The 19,670-nt window shown below is 44.0% G+C and overlaps 1 protein-coding gene across 3 annotated transcripts in view; it reads right to left on the bottom strand.

Moving 5' to 3' along the window:
- scfd2 (sec1 family domain containing 2) overlaps window positions 1-19,670 on the bottom strand; it is a 422,892-nt gene that overhangs the window by 60,494 nt on the left and 342,728 nt on the right. For all 3 annotated transcript variants that reach the window (XM_068035379.1, XM_068035369.1, XM_068035359.1), the window contains exon 6: window positions 9,513-9,658. In XM_068035379.1, coding sequence (XP_067891480.1) covers window positions 9,513-9,658 — 146 coding nt within the window. The remainder of the gene's footprint in view (window positions 1-9,512; window positions 9,659-19,670) is intronic.

Below are 19,670 nucleotides of genomic sequence, written 5' to 3'. Positions count from 1 at the left end.
TCGCTGAATCCCCCACCATCAACATTCTAAGGGCTACCATTGACCAGAAACTGAACTGGAGTAGCCATATAAATATCGTGGCTACAAGAGGAGGTCAGAGGCTAGGAATCCTGAGGCGAGTAACTCACCTCCTGACTCCCCAAAGCCTGTCCACCATCTACAAGGCACAAGTCAGAAGTGTGATGGAATACTCTGCACTTGCCTGGATGGGTGCAGCTCCAGCAACACTCAAGAAGCTCGACACCATCCAGGACAAATCAGCCCGCTTGATTGGCACCCCATCTACAAACATTCACTCCCTCCACCACCGGCGCACAGTGGCAGCAGTGTGTACCATCTACAAGATGCACTGCAGCAATGCACCAAGGCTCCTTAGACAGCACCTTCCAAACCCGCGACATCTACCAACTAGAAGGACAAGGGCAGCAAATGCATGGGAACACCACCACCTGCAAGTTCCCCTCCAAGTTACACACCATCCTGACATGGAACTATATCGCCCTTCCTTCACTGTCGCTGGGTCAAAATCCTGGAACTCCCTTCCTAACAGCACTGTGGGTGTACCTACCCCAAATGGACTGCAGCGGTTCAAGAAGGCAGCTCACCACCAACTTCTCAAGGGCAATTAGGGATGGGTAATAAATGCTGGCCTGGCCAGCGTTGCCCACATCCCATGAATGAATTTAAAAAAAAATTTGCTGACTTGATTTTCCTTCTTGTAAAGCTTAGGGAGGGATGAATATTGAAGGCTGAATGCATAGTGACAATTTTTTAGCAAATCCTGTGCTGATGTGCAGAATGCTTTGCATGTTGTTACACACTTATCTATATGTTGAGGGAGTGGAAGCTCTTCCTGTTGAAGACGTTAAGGAGATTGGCTGTGGGAACCTGCAAAGCAAATGTGGGTGCCATCCATTGTACCCTGGAGGTTGGACAAGCCAGCAGCCCTGTTAAATGAGATGGTTCTATCTCACTGCTCTATTGCTGTTATGCCAAAGTGGATGAATTCCCAAGCCTTCTTGTAAAGTGTGTCAGTTATCTGACAAATACATATGCCTTACTGCATCCTAACTGATTATAGAGATAACTCATGGTTGTTTGATGCCATAAAAGTTGAGTGTGGTTGTTACCTTCAGACAGAGAAGGTACAAGGGAAGAAGCTGATTGGCAAGTAATTGGTAAGTTATTCTACTTATTACATTAGCAATAACTAGTTTGTAAAGCTAAGGTATGACAGGGCAGCTCGGGCAAGTGGAATGTGCCTCCTGTGGTATGTGGGAAGTCGTGGACGCACCATGTGTCCTTGACAAACACATCTGCAGGAAGTGTCACTGGCTACAGAAGCTTGAGCTCCGGGTTTTGGAACTCGAGTGGCGGCTGGAGTCACTGTGGTGCATCTGCAAGGCAGAGAACTACGTGGATAGCACATTTCAGGATGCAGTCACCCCGGAGCTTAAGAGAGCACAGGCAGAGAGACAAGAAGGCCAAGGCAGGTAGTGCAGGAGTCTCCGGAGAGCATCCTAATTTCTAACTGGTATTCAGTTCTGAGTACCGATGGGAGAGAGAGTTCCTCTGGAGAGTACAGCGAGAGTCATGACCACAGCATCATGGGTGGCTCAGCTGTGCAGGGAGGGAGGAGAAAAGACAAGAGAGCAATAGTGGTAGGAGATTCTATAGTTAGGGGAACAGATAGGCATTTTTGTGGTTGCAGATGTGATTCCAGGATGGTATGTTGCCTCCCTGGTCATGGATATCACCGAGCGGCTACAGGGCATTCTGGAGGGTGAGGGTGCACAGCCAGAGGTCGTGGTTCACATTGGCACCAACGATATAGGAAGAAAGAGGGATGAGATCCTGCAGGCTGAGCTGAGGGAGTTAGGAAAGAGATTAGCAAACAGGACCTCAAAGGTAGTAATCTCTCGATTACTCCCAAGGCCATGTGCTAGTGATTATAGAAATAGGAGAATATATCAGATGAATGCGTGGCTCAAGAGATAGTGCAGGAGTGAGGGCTTCCGATTTCTGGGGCATTGGGAGCGGTTTTGGGGAAGGTGGGGCCTGTACAAGCCGGACGGTCTATGAACAGGACTGGGACAAATATCCTTGCAGGAAGGTTTGCTAGTGCTGTTGGGGATGGTTTAAACTCGTTTGGCAGGGGGATGGGAACCTGAGGGCAGTTTCAGATGGGTGAATTTCAGGGTAGGGAATGGGAGGCAGAAAATTAGCGAGTGACTCTGAAAGACAGAAGAAGCAAAGGTTAAAAAATGTGCAGCACAGGAATTTGGCAGTGCTAAAAGGTATTTATTTAAATGCAAGGAGTATAGTAAATAAAGCAAATGAGCTGAGGGAACAGACAGACACATGGCAACACGATATCATTGCTTTTACGGAAACGGCTTAAAGAAAGTTCTCCCTGTGTCTGCGTGGGTTTCCTCCGGGTGCTCCGGTTTCCTCCCACATGCCAAAGACTTGCAGGTTGATAGGTGAATTGGCCATTATAAATTGCCCCTAGTATAGGTCGGTGGTAGGGAAATGTGGGGATGTGGTAGGGATATGGAATTAGTGTAGGATTAGTATAAATGGGTGGTTGATGGTCGGCACAGACTCGGTGGGCCGAAGGGCCTGTTTCAGTGCTGTATCTCTAAATAAATAAATAAAGAGGGGCAAGAATGGCAGCTGAATATAGAGTTTTCAGGCGGGATAGAGAGGGGGATAAAAAAGGAGGTGATGTAGCATTATTGGTTAAGGAATCAATAACAGCTGTGAGGAGGAATGATATGCTAAATACATCATCAAATGAGGCCACATGGGTGGAGATCAGAAATAAAAAAGGGGCAGCCACACTACTAGGAGTGTACTATAGACCCTCAAATCGTGAGAGGCATATCGAAGAACAAATATGCAGGCAAATATCTGAGTGCAAAAACTTTAGGACCATAATAGTTAGGGATTTCAACTACCCTAATATCAACTGGGATACAAACATTGTGAAGGGCACAGAAGCCACAAACCAGTGGGAGGCATTCAAAAGCGAGATTCTACAGGCATAGTGTAGGCATGTCCCCACAAAGATAAAGGTGGTACGGCCAAATCTAGAGCCCCCTGGTTATCTAGAAGCTTACAGGGTAAGCTGAAGCAGAAAAAGAAAGCTTATGACGATCACAAAAAACTTAATACTTTAGAAAGCCTTTCGGAGTATAGAAAGTGCAGGGGTGAATTAAAAAGGGAAATTAGAAAAGCAAAGAGAGGACTTGAAATATTATTGGCAGGTAAAATCAAGGAAAACCCAAAGATGTTTTATCAGTACATTAAGAGCAAGAGGATAACTAAGGAAAGGGTAGGGCCGATCAGAGATGTACAAGGGAACTTACACGTGGATGCAGATGTGGGCAGGGTTCTTAATGAGTTTTTTGTCTCTGTCTTCACAAAGGAGAGGGATGATGCAGACATTGTAGTAAAAGAGGAGGAGTGTGAAATATTCAATACGATAAGCATAATGAGAGAGGAAGTACTAGAGGGTCTGACATTCTTTAAAGTGGATAAATCGCCAAGGCTGGATGGATTGCATCTCAGGTTGCTAAAGGAAGCCAGGTAGGAAATAGCAGATGCGCTGAGGATCATCTTCAAATCCTCACTGGATACGGATGAGGTACCAGAGAATTGGAGGTCTGTGAACTTCATACCATTGTTTAAAAAGGGTGCGAGGGATAGGCCAAATAATCATAGACCGGTCAGTCTGACCTCGATGGTGGGAAAATTATTAGAATCAATTCTGAGGGACAGGATAAACTGCCACTTAGAAAGGAACGGATTAATCAGGGATAGTAAGCATGGATTTGTTAAGGGAAGGTCAAGTCTTAATAACTTGATTGAATTTTTTGAGGAAGTAACAAGGAGGATTGATGAGGATAGTGCAGTGGATGTTGTCTACATGGATTTTATCAAGGCATTTGACAAGGTCCCGCATGGCAGATGTGTCGGAAAAATGAAAGCCCATGGGATACAGGGGAATGTGGCAGGTTGGATCCAAAATTGGCTCAGTGACAGGAAACAAAGGGTAGTAGTCAACGGATGTTTTTGTGAATGGAAAGCGGTTTCCAGTGGCATTCCACAGGGTTCAGTGTTGGGACCCTTGCTGTTTGTGGTACATATTAATGATTTGGACTTAAATGTGGGAGGCATGATTGGGAAATATGCTGATGACACAAAAATTGGTCATGTAGTTGATAGTGAAGAGGATAGCTGTAGACTCCAGAATGATATCAATGGTTTGGTTGAGTGGTTGGAAAGGTGGCAAATGGAATTCAATCTGGAGAAGTGTGAGGTGATGCATTTGGGGAGGGCAAACAAAGCGAGGGAATACACAATAAATGGGAGGATACTGAGAGGTGTAGAAGAAGTGAGACACCTTGGAGTGCATATCCACAGGTCCCTGAAGGTGGCAGGACAGGTAGATAGAGTGGTGAAGAAGGCATATGGAATGCTATGTTTTATTGGCCGAGGTATAGAATACAAAAGCAGGGATGTAATGCTGGAACTGTATAAGACACTGGTTAGGCCACAGCTGGAGTATTGCGTACAGTTCTGGTCACTACATTACAGGAACGACATAATTGTTCTGGAGAGAGTACAGAGCAGATTTACAAGAATGTTGCCAGGGCTTGAAAGTAACTGCTATGAGGAAAGATTGGATCAGCTAGGGTTGTTTCCCTTAGAACAGAGGAGGCTGAGGGGTTACTTAATTGAGGTGTTCAAAATTATGAGGGGCCTAGACAGAATAGACAGGAAAGACCTGTTTCCCCTAGTGGAGAGATCAATTACCAGGGGGCACAGATTTAATGTGATTGGTAGAAGGATTAGAGGGGACATGAGGAAATGCTTTTTCACCCAGAGGGTGGTGGGTGTCCGGAATTCACTGCCCAGGCACAGTGGTGGAGGCAGAAACCCTCAACGCATTTAAAAGGTAACTGGACCTGCACCTGAAGTGCTGTAACCTGCAAGGCTACGGACCAGGTGCTGGAAGGTGGGATTAGATTGGGCGGCTAGATTTTGCGGCCGGCGCAAACACAATGGGCTGAATGGCCTCTTTCTGTGCCATAATTTTTCTATGGTTCTATGGTTCATAGAAGTGGAGGCAGATAATTGCAGAAAGTGGCAGAGCTCTTCTATTACCTTTTTGGTGAAGCACACTCGTTTAATCTACATTGATAATTAAGGTCCTCACAAGGCCTGTGTTGTCCATCAGTCCAAAATTGAATTGAATAAAAATAAATCAGCAGGCCCCCAATAGGTTTATCATCCACTCCATCACCCCTTGTAAGCTGAGCCACCTTGTGGAAATATACTTCATTATCAGCAATTTCACATCAATATACACGGTTGTTGATATGTAGTTTCTTGTTCGGCTGATGGAACCCCAAAACAAGACGTATTAGAAATGTGAGGTCTTGGCAGTGGTTGCTCTCAACAAATCTGGCAACTTTACTTTTGAGTCACCACCACTAAAATACCCACGGAGAGCCAGCTGTAGCACGATGCATCGCATACAATATAGAAGCTTATTTACAGTTGCCATTATGAACTGCAAAGGAATTGATACCGAGCCCCTAAAATTATTTCAACAAGTACTGAAAGAGCTTTAGAATCTGATTAACAGACAGACAGATAGTCCACACTCACAATACTTACATTGATTTAATTCAATCTGGAGAAAAACTTTGTTTGCCCAAACATTGAGGATGCATTGTCAGAAGGAAATGCAGCATGAGCTTCTTGTGGAGTACCGAACCATTTTAATGAGTTAATTAGTGAGTCAAATATCATCTGTACAGTCCCTGACCAACACTCTGGCATATCCAAAACTGATTAACATTCCTTTGAAAGCAATCATCAAAATATCTGACTAAGCTATCACAAGGTCATATCACTCATGCCATCCATCTAGCAAAGGCTCAATCCAGTGCTTGGGTGTTGTTCAAATATCAACAAATAATTATGCTTCTTGGGAATTTGGGTAGGTAAGCAAGGTCTCTTTGGAGTCAAGTCAGTTCTTAGCAAGTGTGTCAGGCAATGGATGATTGGAATACAGGCAATCCTCTATGAAAGTATCAATAATCAATCTAAGCCAGGTAGGTTTGCAGTAGTTCAGCGTATTGTTGATGACTGATCGGCCAACCTGGCTCACTTATGTGATTTAGACAGGGCACAGAATGCACTCTGGGTGGGGGAACATCAATGTCCATCACCAAGAGTGGCTCAGCAGCACCATTACTGACCAAGCTGACCAAGTCCTGAAGGACATAATTGCCAGACTGGGCTTGGAGCAGGTGGTGAGAGAACCAACATGAGAGAAAAAATTACTTGACCTCATCCTCGCTGATCTACCAATCGCAAATGCAAGTATCCATGACAGTATTGGTAGGAGTACTTGTGGAGACAAAGTTCTGTCTTCACACTGAGGACACCTTCCATCATATTGTATGGCACTACCACCTTGTTAAATGGGATAGATTCAGATCCAATTCAGCAGCACAAAACTGGGCATCCATGAGGTGTTGTGGGTCATCAGCAGCAGAATTGTATTCCACCAGAACCTGTAATCTCATGGCCTGACATATCCTTCACTGTACCCCTACCATCAAGCCAGGGCATCAACTCAGTTTAATGAGTGTAGAAATGCATGCCTGGAGCTGCACCAAGCATACCTAAAAATGAGGTGCCAACCTGGTGAAACTATAACACAGGACCACAAACATGCTAACCAGTGAAAGCGGCATGCTATAGACAGAGCAAACGATCCCACAACCAACAGATCAGATCCAAGCTCTGCAATCCTGCCACATCCAGTTGTGAATGGTGGTGGGCTAATGGGAGGAGGAGGCTCTACAAACATCCCCATCCTGAATGATGGAGGAGCCCAGCATCTCAGTGCAAAAGACAATGCTGAAGCGTTTGCAACCATCTTCAGTCAGACGTGCCAAGTGGATGATCCAACTCAGCCTCCTCCTAAGACCCCATTGTCAAAGATGCCAGTCTTCAGAAAAATTAATATCAAAAAATAGCTGAGTGCACTGGATACAGCAAAGGCTATGAGCCTTGATAACATCCCCGCTGTAGGGCTGAAAGCGTGTGCACCAGAACTAACTGTCTCCCCAACCAAACTGTTCCAATACACCTACAACACTAGCAACTATCCAACCATGTGGAAAACTGCCCAGGTATGTCCTATACATAAAAAGCAGGACAAATTCAATCTGGCCAATTACCGCCCCATCAGTCTACTCTCACTCATCATGATTGAAGGTGTCATCGACAGTACTATCAAGCAGCATTTAGTCACCAACCTGCCCTCTGATTCTCAGTTTGGGTTCTGCCAGGACCACTTTCCTCCAGCCTCATTACAGCCTTGGTCCAAACATGGACAAAAGAACTGAATTCTAGAGGTTACGTGAAAGTGATTGCCCTTAATATCAAGGCAGCATTAGACAGAGTGTGGCATCAAGGAGCCCTAGCATAAGTGAAGTCATTGGGAATCAGGGGAAAATTCTCCACTGGATGAAGTCACACCAAGCACAAAGGAAGATGTTTGTGGTTGCTGGAGGCCAATCTTCTCAGCCCCAGGATAACACTGCAGGGAGTTTCTCAGGGACTTGTTCTAGGCCCAACCATATTTATCTGTTCCACTAATAACATTCCTTCATCTTAAAATCAGAAGGGAAATGTTTGCTGATAATTGCAGTGTTCAGTTCCATTTGTTAATCCTCAGATAATGAAGCACTCTGTGCCTGCATGCAAAATCTGGACAACATTTCAGCTTGGACTGTTAAGTGGCAAGTAACATTTGTGCCGCACAAGTGCCAGGTAATGACCATCTCCAACAAGAGAGAATCTAACCACCTCCCCATGACATTTAATGGCATTACCTTTGTTGAATCCTCCACCATCAACATCCTGGGGGTCACCATTGACCAGAAACTTAACTGCACCAGCCATATAAATACTGTGGCTACCAAGAGTAGGTCAGAGGCTGGAAATTCTGTGGTTCGTAACTCATCTCCTGACTCTCCAAAACCTATCCACCGTCTACAAGGCACAAGTCAAACATTCACTCCCTCCACCACCTGCGCACCAGAGCTGCAGTCTGTATCATCCATAAGCTGCACTGCAGCGACTTGCCAATACTTCTTCAACAGCACCTTCCAAACCCCTGACCTCTATCCCTAGAAGAGCAAGGGCAGCAGGCGCATGGGAACATCACCACCTGCAAGTTACACACCATCCTGACTTGGAAATATATCGCTGTTCTTTCACTGTTGCTGGGTCAAAATCCTTGAACTCCCTCCCTAACAGCAGTGCGCAGTAGCTCAAGATGGCGGCTCACCACCACCTTCTCAAGGACCGTTAGATACGGACAATAAATGCTGGCCTTGCTAGGGATGTCCACATCCCATGAATGAATGAAAAAAAATCTGTCACTGGGACTGCATGGTGTCTGATAATCAGGGAAGTTATTATCGTATTAAATAGAATGAAGTTCACTAGAGCCCTGTGAAAAGCTATGTGGGTTTAGTCAGGTTATATCCAGCAGTTATCCTGAACACACTTAAGGGATTACTGAGCCTTGGAGGTTTAAATTACCCTTCCTACTTCAATGGATTCCTCAGCAGTTTGGTTTGGAGATTCAAACTGGTGTCAAGTTTCTGCACATGTTGACATGTAACTGATCAAAAAGTAAGGTTGGGATCCTCCACACCATAAATGGCTTCATTTAATTTGCACTTACCATGGAGGCTATTTATCGTTGTTAAAGTTATAGTTCTTGTAATCTACTTTTATAATGGAACTGGCACTGCCAGCTCCCAATGCGCCTGGTTGCAGTGAGTACCATCATCAAAGTAAACTTGTCTGATTTGTTAAGGCTGCCAACCAAGAACACAGTGCAAAAAGCTGGTCTCCCAGTTGCAGTTCTCAGCAAATCTGATCAGCTTATTTTGATGTTGTCAATAAATGTGCATGAACCTCATGTTGGAAGCTACAGTGTGCCAATAATAAACACAATATAAATGTGACATTACCAGTTTGTACTGGGCACACGATTGTCTGCATTTCATGTCAGTGGCAGGAAATATAGATTATGCTAAGCTGTATAACCATGCTAACTGCTGTCTCAATACAGCTTTATGTGCATGCTTTTCTGAATGGTTCAGGTGGCTGAGGTTTACCCTGGCCTCAATTTTAACCACCAATCCCCCCCAGTCATGGAGAGGAAAGGGTCAGGTAAGGGGTTAAATTCCCAGAAATACCAATCCATTTCTGCAACCCACCACTGCTGCTGTGGTTGGGGTGGGTGGGGTTTACTCTGTATCTGCCATATGGTAGCTATGACCTGGGAGTGCTTGATACAGACAATGGTTATACAAGTGGAAAATGTTTCATTCTGCAGTAGTGACACCCTGATAAGTAAAACATTTAACACATAAAAGGGGGCATTCAATTAAATTCAATATCCTTACCTGGTGGGTGTTGTCACCGGGGCTGTATAAAGATTTGAACTGTCTCATGTGAGCCCGTGCTCTCGCTATGCCCCGAAGCGTCTCAAATATCTGCTCCACAATACCAGTGGCTCTGTCAAATGTTAATTCAGCTGCTGAAGAACAACCTGAAATAAAAAAAATTATTCAGTAACTCCACACCTCTGCAGCCTAGCAATATGCCCTCTTCATGAGCCTTCATTGTCTTTAACCTGCCTCTCCCCCAAAATACCATCACAACAGCTGCAACAATATTATATCCCAGCCCCTCCTTCCTAAGTCCTCCTAATCATCCTGGATGGTGACACGTTTCTCCTGGGTAGTTCCACATGGCCACTCCCTTTATCCCAAGGTTTGTGAACTCCCTACCAATGATCCCAGATTGCTGTACTCTTTTCTCTAGTTGAGTACCCAATGCTGCCAGAGCCCAGTATACCATAATTTTCTCCCAAACCCGATCATCCACCTCCCATTACTTCCAGATCCTCTTTCACTGATCCAACAACCTAGTTCTTCTCCATGTCCTCCAACACCTAGCACTATTCATCTTCAGTGCTCCCACACATTAAAATTGTCTCTATACCAGTGAAACATCTCAGCACCACCCCCAAACCTCAGAGCCTCTTTACTATTCCCAGGATCAAGAAATCCCTTCCCAATAGTTCGACTCCCCATTCCCAGCTCCCAGACCTTTGGACCATCTTTTCAACATTACTAAATCACATGGTCTCCTCTTCTAAAAAAAAACTTCCATCTAGCCCACCAACTCCATCTTTTTCTGTATCCTGAACTTTAAAAAAAGAAAAAGTAAATTCTGTATGTAATGGATGTAACACAAACTACAGAAAAATGTGGACATATTCACACAATTTGAATCTGATAATACCAATATTCACCTTAACCAATCCCATGAATCACTGGCTCTGACAACATATATGTCACGAAGCATAACTTGCTTTGAGCAATACCAAGGGAAAGCCAATTAAAACCAAAAACATGCGATTGAACTTAAAATAACATTTCCAGTTCTGGCAAAGAGTCTACACATAAAAGATTAACTTGACTTGCTTCTCTTTTCAGATGCTGATGCTTATTTTTAGCAATTTGTTTTTATTTCTGATTTCCACCTTTCCAGTCTTTATCTTTTTATTTGTACCAGCCATTTGGTGTTCATTGAGGGAGTTTATTGCTATACTGTTGTGTTCACTTACCCTACAGTGTCTCACGCATGAAGATCACTGCTCTGCTTATTGACCTACATTGGCTCCCGGTCCAACAAAGCATGGATTTTAAAATTCTCATCCTTGTTTTCATATCCTTGCATGGCCTTGTCCCTCTTTCTCTGTAATCTACTCCAGCCCTTTAAAATATCTGTGCTCCTCCAATTCTATCCTCTTGAGCATCTTCGATTTTAATCACTCCACCATTGGTGGCTGTGCCTTCAGCTGCCTCGGCCCTAAGCTCTGGAACACCCTCCCTAAACCTCTTGCCTCCTTTAAGACGCTCTGTAAAATCTACCTCTTTTGGTCTAACACCTCCTTTTTGGCCTAATACTGCCTTTTGTGGCTCAGTGCCAAATTTTGTTTGATAACCCTCCTGTGAAGCATTTGGGACCTTTTTCACTACATTAACTGCACTGTATAAATGCAAGTTGTTGTTGCTGTTGTTGTCTTGATCTGAGTTGATCTGCTTTTACATTGTAGCTGGGATTTAGTTGTGGTTTGTGCAACAGGCCTTCCCGAAAATCAGCAATGCTATGGGGCTTGCTCTTCTGTGTATACAGAGTCAGCGTGACATTTTGATGTTGCATCATGATGTAGAAAAAGGCTGCCTCTGATTTGGTGGCAAATGAGCAACCTCAAAAATCAGACGCCCCACAGTGATTGTTGAGGAATGTGGGAAAATTCACATTGCGCAGTATTAGGTGCACAACTTGAGCCTGGTGTAGGCAAAGTGCAACTTGACTCTGCATTTGTTCTGTGCTACACAGGATCCGAGAGTGCCTGATACTGACACTGGGTGCCAAAAATGGAAATGTGTTCTAACTCCTTAAACTGATGCTCCCCCACTTGGTGAGTACAATATTAAGTTCCCTGTATGACTGTACAATCACTCCAAACAGGCAGATATGTAACCCATACTCAAAACAAAGATGAAAACATTTTTTATGTAGTTCCAAAAATAAATTGTGCTTACAATTAAATGACTTGCCATGAGTATTTAACAACCACTGATCCAAAAGTATTTTCTGTCCACATATCACTTGAGGCACCTTACATTATGATTGCAAGGAATCCTATTGTTTCTGTTTATCTTTGATATAGATGTGGAAACATATTCATAAGTTGTCAACAGACTACAGTCACATTCAATTAGAAAGCTCTTTAGGGATTTTCATTCCTCACCCGTCCCCCATCCTTCATCCTCAGAAGTGTGGAAGGGCAGCTCCAACAGCCCACAATTCTCTGCCCTAATTAATTGTATATAAACTAAGTTTCGTCCTGGTCAAGTTCACTGCCACAGAATCCATATAAAATTTAAATGGAAGTTCTGATGCTGGAGCAGCTGAGTGACAGAGGATCGCATGAGACAAACTTATATCAATGCCAAAAAAACACACCATCACATTAAGAACTGATGGCATGACCTGCGTAGGTACAATATGTGGTCTGATTTTATTAAAGTTGTCAGTTATTGGACCAGCTCCCTTTTTTGTGTTTTGCATTTATTTTTGAAAAAGGTTCTTCTGGGTGTGAGCTGTGGCTTAGTCAGTCACCTGTCTTATGCATTTGTGTGAGCTGCTGACAGTGAGATCCTGCAGATGTCTTTGAGCCTTGGAAGGATTCAGAACTAAAAACGTTGAGGGTGGTGGTGACTTTGACAGCCATGGCAAAGCATGACCACCAGGTCCAACTGGCAGCAGCTGCAAATGTCTGTCACCACCTGACACAACACCTTGAGCCTCTTGAGACACTGGTGTTCTGACATGTCGAGGAAACTTAATCTCTGCCTGTAGACCCTATGTGCTGCGTGTGGCCTCCCGCAAGCCGATCCACTCTCTCCTGTGGAGCTGCAGGTCTGTGAGCAGCAGGCTGTTGCTGCTCCTGTTGGTCATCTTGATCCTCATCTGAAAACCACAGAGTGTAGGTGGCACTCGTGCTGGTCTGATAGATTAGATTTCCAAAGTGCAGATAAGACCACCAAACCTTCAAAGTGTAGATGACAACTCCAAAGTGTGTAAAGTTACCTTTTAACACAAGTACTGTGAATGAATCCTTTCACACAAGCGGACAGGAAAGCAGCTGAGAGTGCTGAGTAACTATTGGCATATTTCCCGGTCATTGCTTCAGCCCCCTGAGTAGCCACTGTGTTCTCACCTTGCTTTCACCAGCGAGCTCCAGGAAGCCCAGTGTTACGACCAGGTGAGAGGGGTTTGGTGGTTCCCTCTCTTCCTTTGCCTGATTTAATCGTAACAGGGTTTAATTTTAGAAACACCGTGTTTTTAGCTCCCCCTTAGTGAATCCTTGTTCACTACTCCACAATTGTAAGGCAAAGAAATCAAACAGACAGGTTTTCTTAGATTTTAAACAGGAAAGGTAGAAGTTTATTAATCTTAAACTCTACTCCAGTTACCCACTACGAATATGCGACGCGACCACGCTAGCATGCATATGCGATAAACACACATGCAGATAGAGACAGAAGAAGTAGAAAAGAATAAAGGGGAAATGTATGAGGCAATAGATGGGTTTCTATTTTACTGTCCTTTGAGTTTGCTGTGAAGTCTTTGGTTGCCAGTCAGATCTGCAATTCATTGGGGCCCAGTGCACGCTTCAACATGTTGTGAGGTCGGACTCCTTTCTCTCTTGAGGTTTACATGTCTTCTGTGGGTCCGGTGGCTTGGGAGAAAGTGAAAGAGTGAGAGTGAGAGTGAGGGGAGAGTGAGAGAGAGGGAAGAGAGGGAGAAGAGAGGGAGAAGAAAGTGAGCGGGAGAAGAAAGTGAGAGAGAGAGTGTGAGAGAGAGAGATGGGGAGAGAGAGAGACGGGGGAGAGAGAGGGAGGGAGAGAGAGAGACAGAGAGAAAGAGTGAGAGTGAGAGAATGAGAGAGAGGGAGAGAGTGAGTGTGTGAGAGAGAGGGAGAGAGTGAGTGTGTGAGAGAGAGGGGCAGAGGGGGAGAGGGGCAGAGGGGGAGAGGGGCAGAGGGAGAGAAAGGGAAAGTGAGAGAGAGTGAGAGTGGGAGGGGGAGAGAGTGAGAGGAAGAGTGTGAGAATGTGAGAGAGAGGGAGTGAGATGAAAGTGAGAGTGGGAGGGGAGAGAGAGTGAGAGAGAGACAGTGAGAGAGGGAGAGAGTGAGAGAGAGAGTGGGAGAGGGAGAGAGAGGGAGAGAGAGTGAGACGGAGAGAGAGAGAGTGGGAGAGAGAGAGAGATGGAGAGGGAGAGAGTGTGAGAGAGTGTGAGAGAGAGAGAGAGAGAGTGAGAGAGGAAGAGTGTGAGAATGTGAGAGAGAGAGTGAAATGAGAGTGAGTGGGGGAGGGAGGGGGAGTGAGTGCGAGAGGGAGAGAGTGTGAGAGAGAGTGGGAGAGGGAGAGAGAGAGGGGGAGAGAGAGAGTAAGTGAGATTGGGAGAGAGTAGGAGAGAAAGAGAGAAAGAGAGAGAGAGAGAGAGGGGGGTGGAGAGAGAGGGCTGGAGAGAGGGGGGGTGGAGAGAGTGGGGGTGGAGAGAGTGGGGGTGGAGAGGGTGAGAGAGTGGGAGAGAATGAGTGAGACAGGGAGAGAGTCAGAGTGAGAGAGAGGGAGAGAGGGGGAGAGAGAGAGAGAGAGAGAGAGGGAGAGAGAGGGAGAGAGAGGGAGAGAGAGGGAGAGAGAGGGAGAGAGAGAGAGAGAGTGGGAGAGAATGAGACAGGGAGAGAGTGAGAGAGTAAGAGAGTGTGAGAGAGAGCCTGAGAGGGAGCGTGAGAGGGAGAGAGAGAGAGAGAGAGAGAGAGGAGAGCTAGATAGAGAGAGGGAGGGAGGGAGGGAGGCTTCGAGGTTTCCCTGCTCCAGGTTCCAATTCAAATAGCCTTCTGAGTCTTTCTCTGTGGCACAATTCAAAAAACCCCCAGGGTGCCCAGCAGGGTAGTCATGTGACTAGCTGGTTTGACCACTTCGGTTTGTGGATTCTGCCATCTTAGCCGTCATCCTGGAATGTGAGCTGCCTCACCTTCAATGTCTGGTGATCAAAGTCCATTGTGGGTTAAGTGGACCAGGGAATAGTCCTTTGTCTCCACAAGCATAGTCTGTTAGTATGCAAATATCCTTCCAGCCAAGTGTCTGGTGATTTTTTTTTAACAAGTCCTTCTATCACTCCAGCAACAGTTTAAAATCAATGTTCAAATGACAAAATTAATATACTTCATTCTTGGCAGGTGGGGGTCTGCATGACACCCGGGAAACACTTGGAGCACAAGTTAAATTACAAAATCCACGTCAATATCACTCTAATTGAGCAAATAACATATTGAAATTGACAACCTGTTTCTCCCGGGGTGGATGCACGCACGCAACATAAAGCACAGGAGTGAAATGAAGACGTTGGCGAGTTGGAGCTGGATTTCTGACATGCTTGCATTTTTCATGGATTTCACCCCCTCCCCACCTGCACCCAAATCCCAACTCCCCCAACAATACCCAGGATAGTAGCTGATGGGGAGTGAGGAGGCTATCATTTAATTGAGCAATGCTGATGAGGTCACAGATTACAAGAATGCTAATAGAACTTTGAGTTTGTATCACAGTATTAAGCTCAATGCCAGCTATTCGGTACAAAACACACAGTACAGTTTATCAGAAAAAACATATAATTGGGGGAGTCTGGTGATGCAGTGGACTGACTCTCTGTACCACAGTGCCATAGGAAACAGATTTATAGCTATGATTCCAGCACAGTGAGCTCAGCTTCTTTCACAGGGTGAGACAGACATACTGACAGGGGATTGAGTGGAAGCACGCCACTCTCGTGTGCTTCTCAAGGCACCTCTACTTTGCCCTGGATGTGGGAGAGTGACACAGAGTCTACTTCTGTGCAATGCTCTTTCTGGCTTGGATACAGTGCTGTCCCCTCACTTTCCTTTCAGTCCATTGGAGGCGTGCATAGAAAAGCAGGTCTCTGTTTTCTCAATTGGCTTCCTCCAACTCGGATATAGGAGAGAGGGGGCACAATATAGTACAATATTACTCAACTTTTAAAAATTCTTCGATATGAAAACATCACAAGTTGCATGGATAAGGCATGGGTCTTGTCAGATTGGTGGGTCTGATGGATCAGATTGGTCTGTTCAGTATGCTGGGCCTAGATTGGACTCTGAAAATATATTGTGTTCTCAGATGGGCACCATAGTACAGCTAATTTTCCCCAATGGATCACTTAGACTGTACACATGAAAATATAATCATGAAAGGTGCTACATAAATGCAAGTCTTTTCTTTTCTTCTGAGAGAGAGAATGAGGGGTGATTTATCCCATCTGATCCACAGTTTACTGAATGGGGAATGCTTGCTCAACAATGTTCCAAATGCTTTACAGCCAATGAAGTACTTTTAAAGCGTAGTCATGGTTGTAATCTAGGAAATAAGGCAGCCAATTTGTGCACAAATGATCTGTTTTTGTGACGTTGATTGAGGGATAAATATTGGCCAGGACACCTGGAATATCTCCCCTGTTCTTCAGAATAGTGCCATGGATCTTTTACGTCCAGCTGAAAGGGCAGATGGGGCCTCGTTTTAATGTCTCATCTGAAAGATGGCACCTCTGACCGTGCTGTACTCAGTACGAAAACCCACAACCTTCTGACTTGGAGGCAAGGGTGCTATTGACTGAGCTGCAGCTGATGCATCCCTTAAACCATGACTGTGATACTTCCATTCCCAACAACAGTTATACTTATGCCATCGCTCAGTGACACTGTCAGTACTGCTGCTCAGCTCTTGGAGAAGTTACTGGGCACTACAGTTAAAAGAAGCTGAACTAACATCAGTCTGTGTTTAATCAATCTCATAATTTCAAATGTGCATGTTCGTGGTACTTAATCACACTGTCGTGCCCAGTTACTGCTCCAAACAAAGCCTCCCTTCACTAAGAAAATAATGATTCCTTGTAGCCATCTGAAATTTGAAAGAGAAAGAATGTTGGAGCCACCGCTGCCCTCACTGTCACTGGGCTAGAAAGTGGGAAAATAAAGCCAGGGTTCCTACTCAAGTTTGCTATCCAGTAAACCCTACTGGAAAGCGAGTCTGTGTAGTTGTCAGGTGAAAATAGGATCCATCTCATCTTTTGAGAGAAGAAACAGGGCAATGGGGAGAGCAGGGCAGTTAGATTACTTGAGGATTGCTTTAGCAAAGAGCCTTCACATACAGACTGTGTTGCCAAATGACCCCCATCTGTCTTGTAAACTTCTACAGTTCTAGGGCAGTGACAGGGAGACTTTTGAACACTGATGAAAGTTGCATGCAACAAGAACAAAAATGTTAAAGTATTTGCTCTACACTTGCAGAGAAATAAACAAAATGAGAAAATACACATTCCCAAACTGTACATCAGTAAATATAACTCATAGAATGTAATAACGTTAAATTTGTAGGGGACTTAAATCCTGTGCACATATTACACAATTTATCTGATCGCAAAAGTTTCCCAATTTCCAGCACTGCATCAATTTCAATTTTAATTTTGGGGGTTGGAGTCTTGCAGATTACTGTGGAAAACTCCAAACAGTAAAATGAAGACAAATCATTCTGTGGAATTGCATTAAAAAAACGAGCAAGCAGAGAGGGACTACTTTGCTGTCTAAAATATCTTGCAATTATGAAACTATAACTCTTCAGCTGCTTTTATAATGGTGCTTAGTGAGTTCAGATTGTAGAATGTCATTGTGGCTACAATTCTGCAGTTAGGATAAAGATCTTGAGAAGCCACTTTCCTGCAATCCAAACTAAACAAGTGGTAACATAAAAGTACCTTTAGACAGCTGCTGTCACTTTACAACATATTTCACCACATGCTTTGCATATGCCACTCGTGTTACTGTTGCCTTGATCGGCAAATGGGGGCTGGTTTGTGAAGCCTGTCTGCAGCTCGTATCATCATTGTACCGCTGAGGTATTGAAGAGTTGGTTATGCTGGAAAGTACTGAATATTTAAACAGTCAGCAGGTAAACATACCTGGTAAGCTGTCTTGTGGCTGACTGAGTTAATGAGTACCCATGCTGAGCACTTGACATTTCGCTGAATGATAGACGATACTTAAAAAGCACTTTCAAATTAATTTCCCTAGCCCAGAATCAGATTAATGGAATCACAATGCGTTCTTAAAATACCTTTCAGCCTTGTATCATTCAAGTGTTGGGAACCTCCCTTTGTTACTCCACAATGCACCTGTCAAGAGTGCTTCATTTCTGAAATTACATTTCTAGCTAATACCACAGTGAAAGTGGGTAATATTACTTGTGAAAAGAATCAACAATTGACTGAGATGACAAAGTAATTGGATTACAATTTCAATGAGAGCCTTGTATAATAGCACCAGTTCTAACATTTCCAGGTATTCAAGCAGGGATCAGCGTGGTTTGGTTACATTCTACTGTCTGTGACCAGGAACAAAAGACAGCAAGATACATGCACAAAGAACGAGGTGCTAAGGATGAAAGTTCTTTTCTCTGGTAATGTCTATTTTTACCTCTGCAACATTGCTCGTCTCTGACCCTGCCTCGGCTCATCTGATGCCGAAACCCTCATTCATGCTTTTGTTGCCTTGACTTGACTATTTGAATGGTCTTCTAGCTGGCCTCTCTTTCACACCCTCAATAAACTTGAGCTCACCCAAAATTCTCCTGCTCATAACCTAACTCACACTTAGTCCTGTTCACCCATCACTGGTGTACTCAGTGACCTACGTTGGCTCCTGGTCCATCAATGCTTTGGTTTTAAAATTTTCATTCTCATGTTAAATCATTCCATAGCCTCACCCCTCCCTATCTCTGTAACCTCCTCCAGTCCTATATTCATCTGAGAACTCTGTGTTCTTCCACCTCTGGTCTCTTGTGCATCTCTTACTTCCTTCACTCACCACTAACAGCTGTGCCTTCAGCCATCTAGGTCCTAATCTTTGGAATTCCCTTCTTAAACATCACTGCCTCGCCAATTTAGTCTCCTCCTATAAGATGCTTCTTCAAATCTACTTCTTTGACTTAGGTTTTAGTCACCCATCCTCATATCTCCTGCTATGGCTCAGTGTCAATTTTTGTCTGATTATGCTCCTGTGAATCACTTTGAGATGTTTTACTACTTTAAAAGTGCTGTATAAATGCAAGTTATTAATAAGTTTTAAAGGATTCTGTCTAGTTCATTTTTAACTTCGATCTCAGAAGGACAAGGATGACTCGTCTGGGAAATGTACATCACACTGGTGTAGTTCAGAGGCTGAGGATAAGGGATATCATTGGAGTGTAGAGGAAACTACACTACATTCAAATATTCTTTACCTCAGCAGGGTGCCTGAAATGTTTAGTTTGTTTTATGAGCATAAGAATTCATAGCCAATAATAAAGTTCTTAATTTTGATGCTGAAGTTACATACAAACTAAAACCAACCCACTATATTAAAATCCCTTTGATGTTGTTGATGATGGTGCTCATTATTGAAGAAACAGAAGCAAATTTTAGTTCGGGTTTTTTCAAATGATCTTGATGCAGTTTTCACACAGTCTCTACTTTCTCTATTACCCCTCAGAACGAATAAATAGCAGCTAATTTAAACTGTGGAGAATTAAATTGTATACAGCAAATTTTAATCTGTGTAAGAACGGGTTTGATTTTTCTAGAATGTCTTTCAATTCACTGCTCTATGAGAAATGCCACAAAGCAATAATCAGTCAAACTACAATTCAATTGCCCTGCCCCAGAGGTGAAACGTCCCTCATACATTTACAATCAGCTTGTTCAAATACTCAGTTAGATTAAATAAAAAGTCTGCATTTTGAACATGTGCTGTTGTAGGGACTTCCAACTAAAACTTAAAGGAGAAGGAGAAGGAGAATCTACGTAGACTTTTTATCTATGTAGGAAAGAAGTTACCCACATTGTTGCAAATGTGCCTCTGTGTTTTG

The sequence above is a fragment of the Heterodontus francisci genome, chromosome 1 (assembly GCF_036365525.1).
Source record: "Heterodontus francisci isolate sHetFra1 chromosome 1, sHetFra1.hap1, whole genome shotgun sequence".
Lineage (NCBI taxonomy): Eukaryota > Metazoa > Chordata > Chondrichthyes > Heterodontiformes > Heterodontidae > Heterodontus > Heterodontus francisci.
The sequence above is the reverse complement of the archived record's forward strand: the minus strand, read 5'-3'. Positions and strand labels throughout refer to the sequence as shown.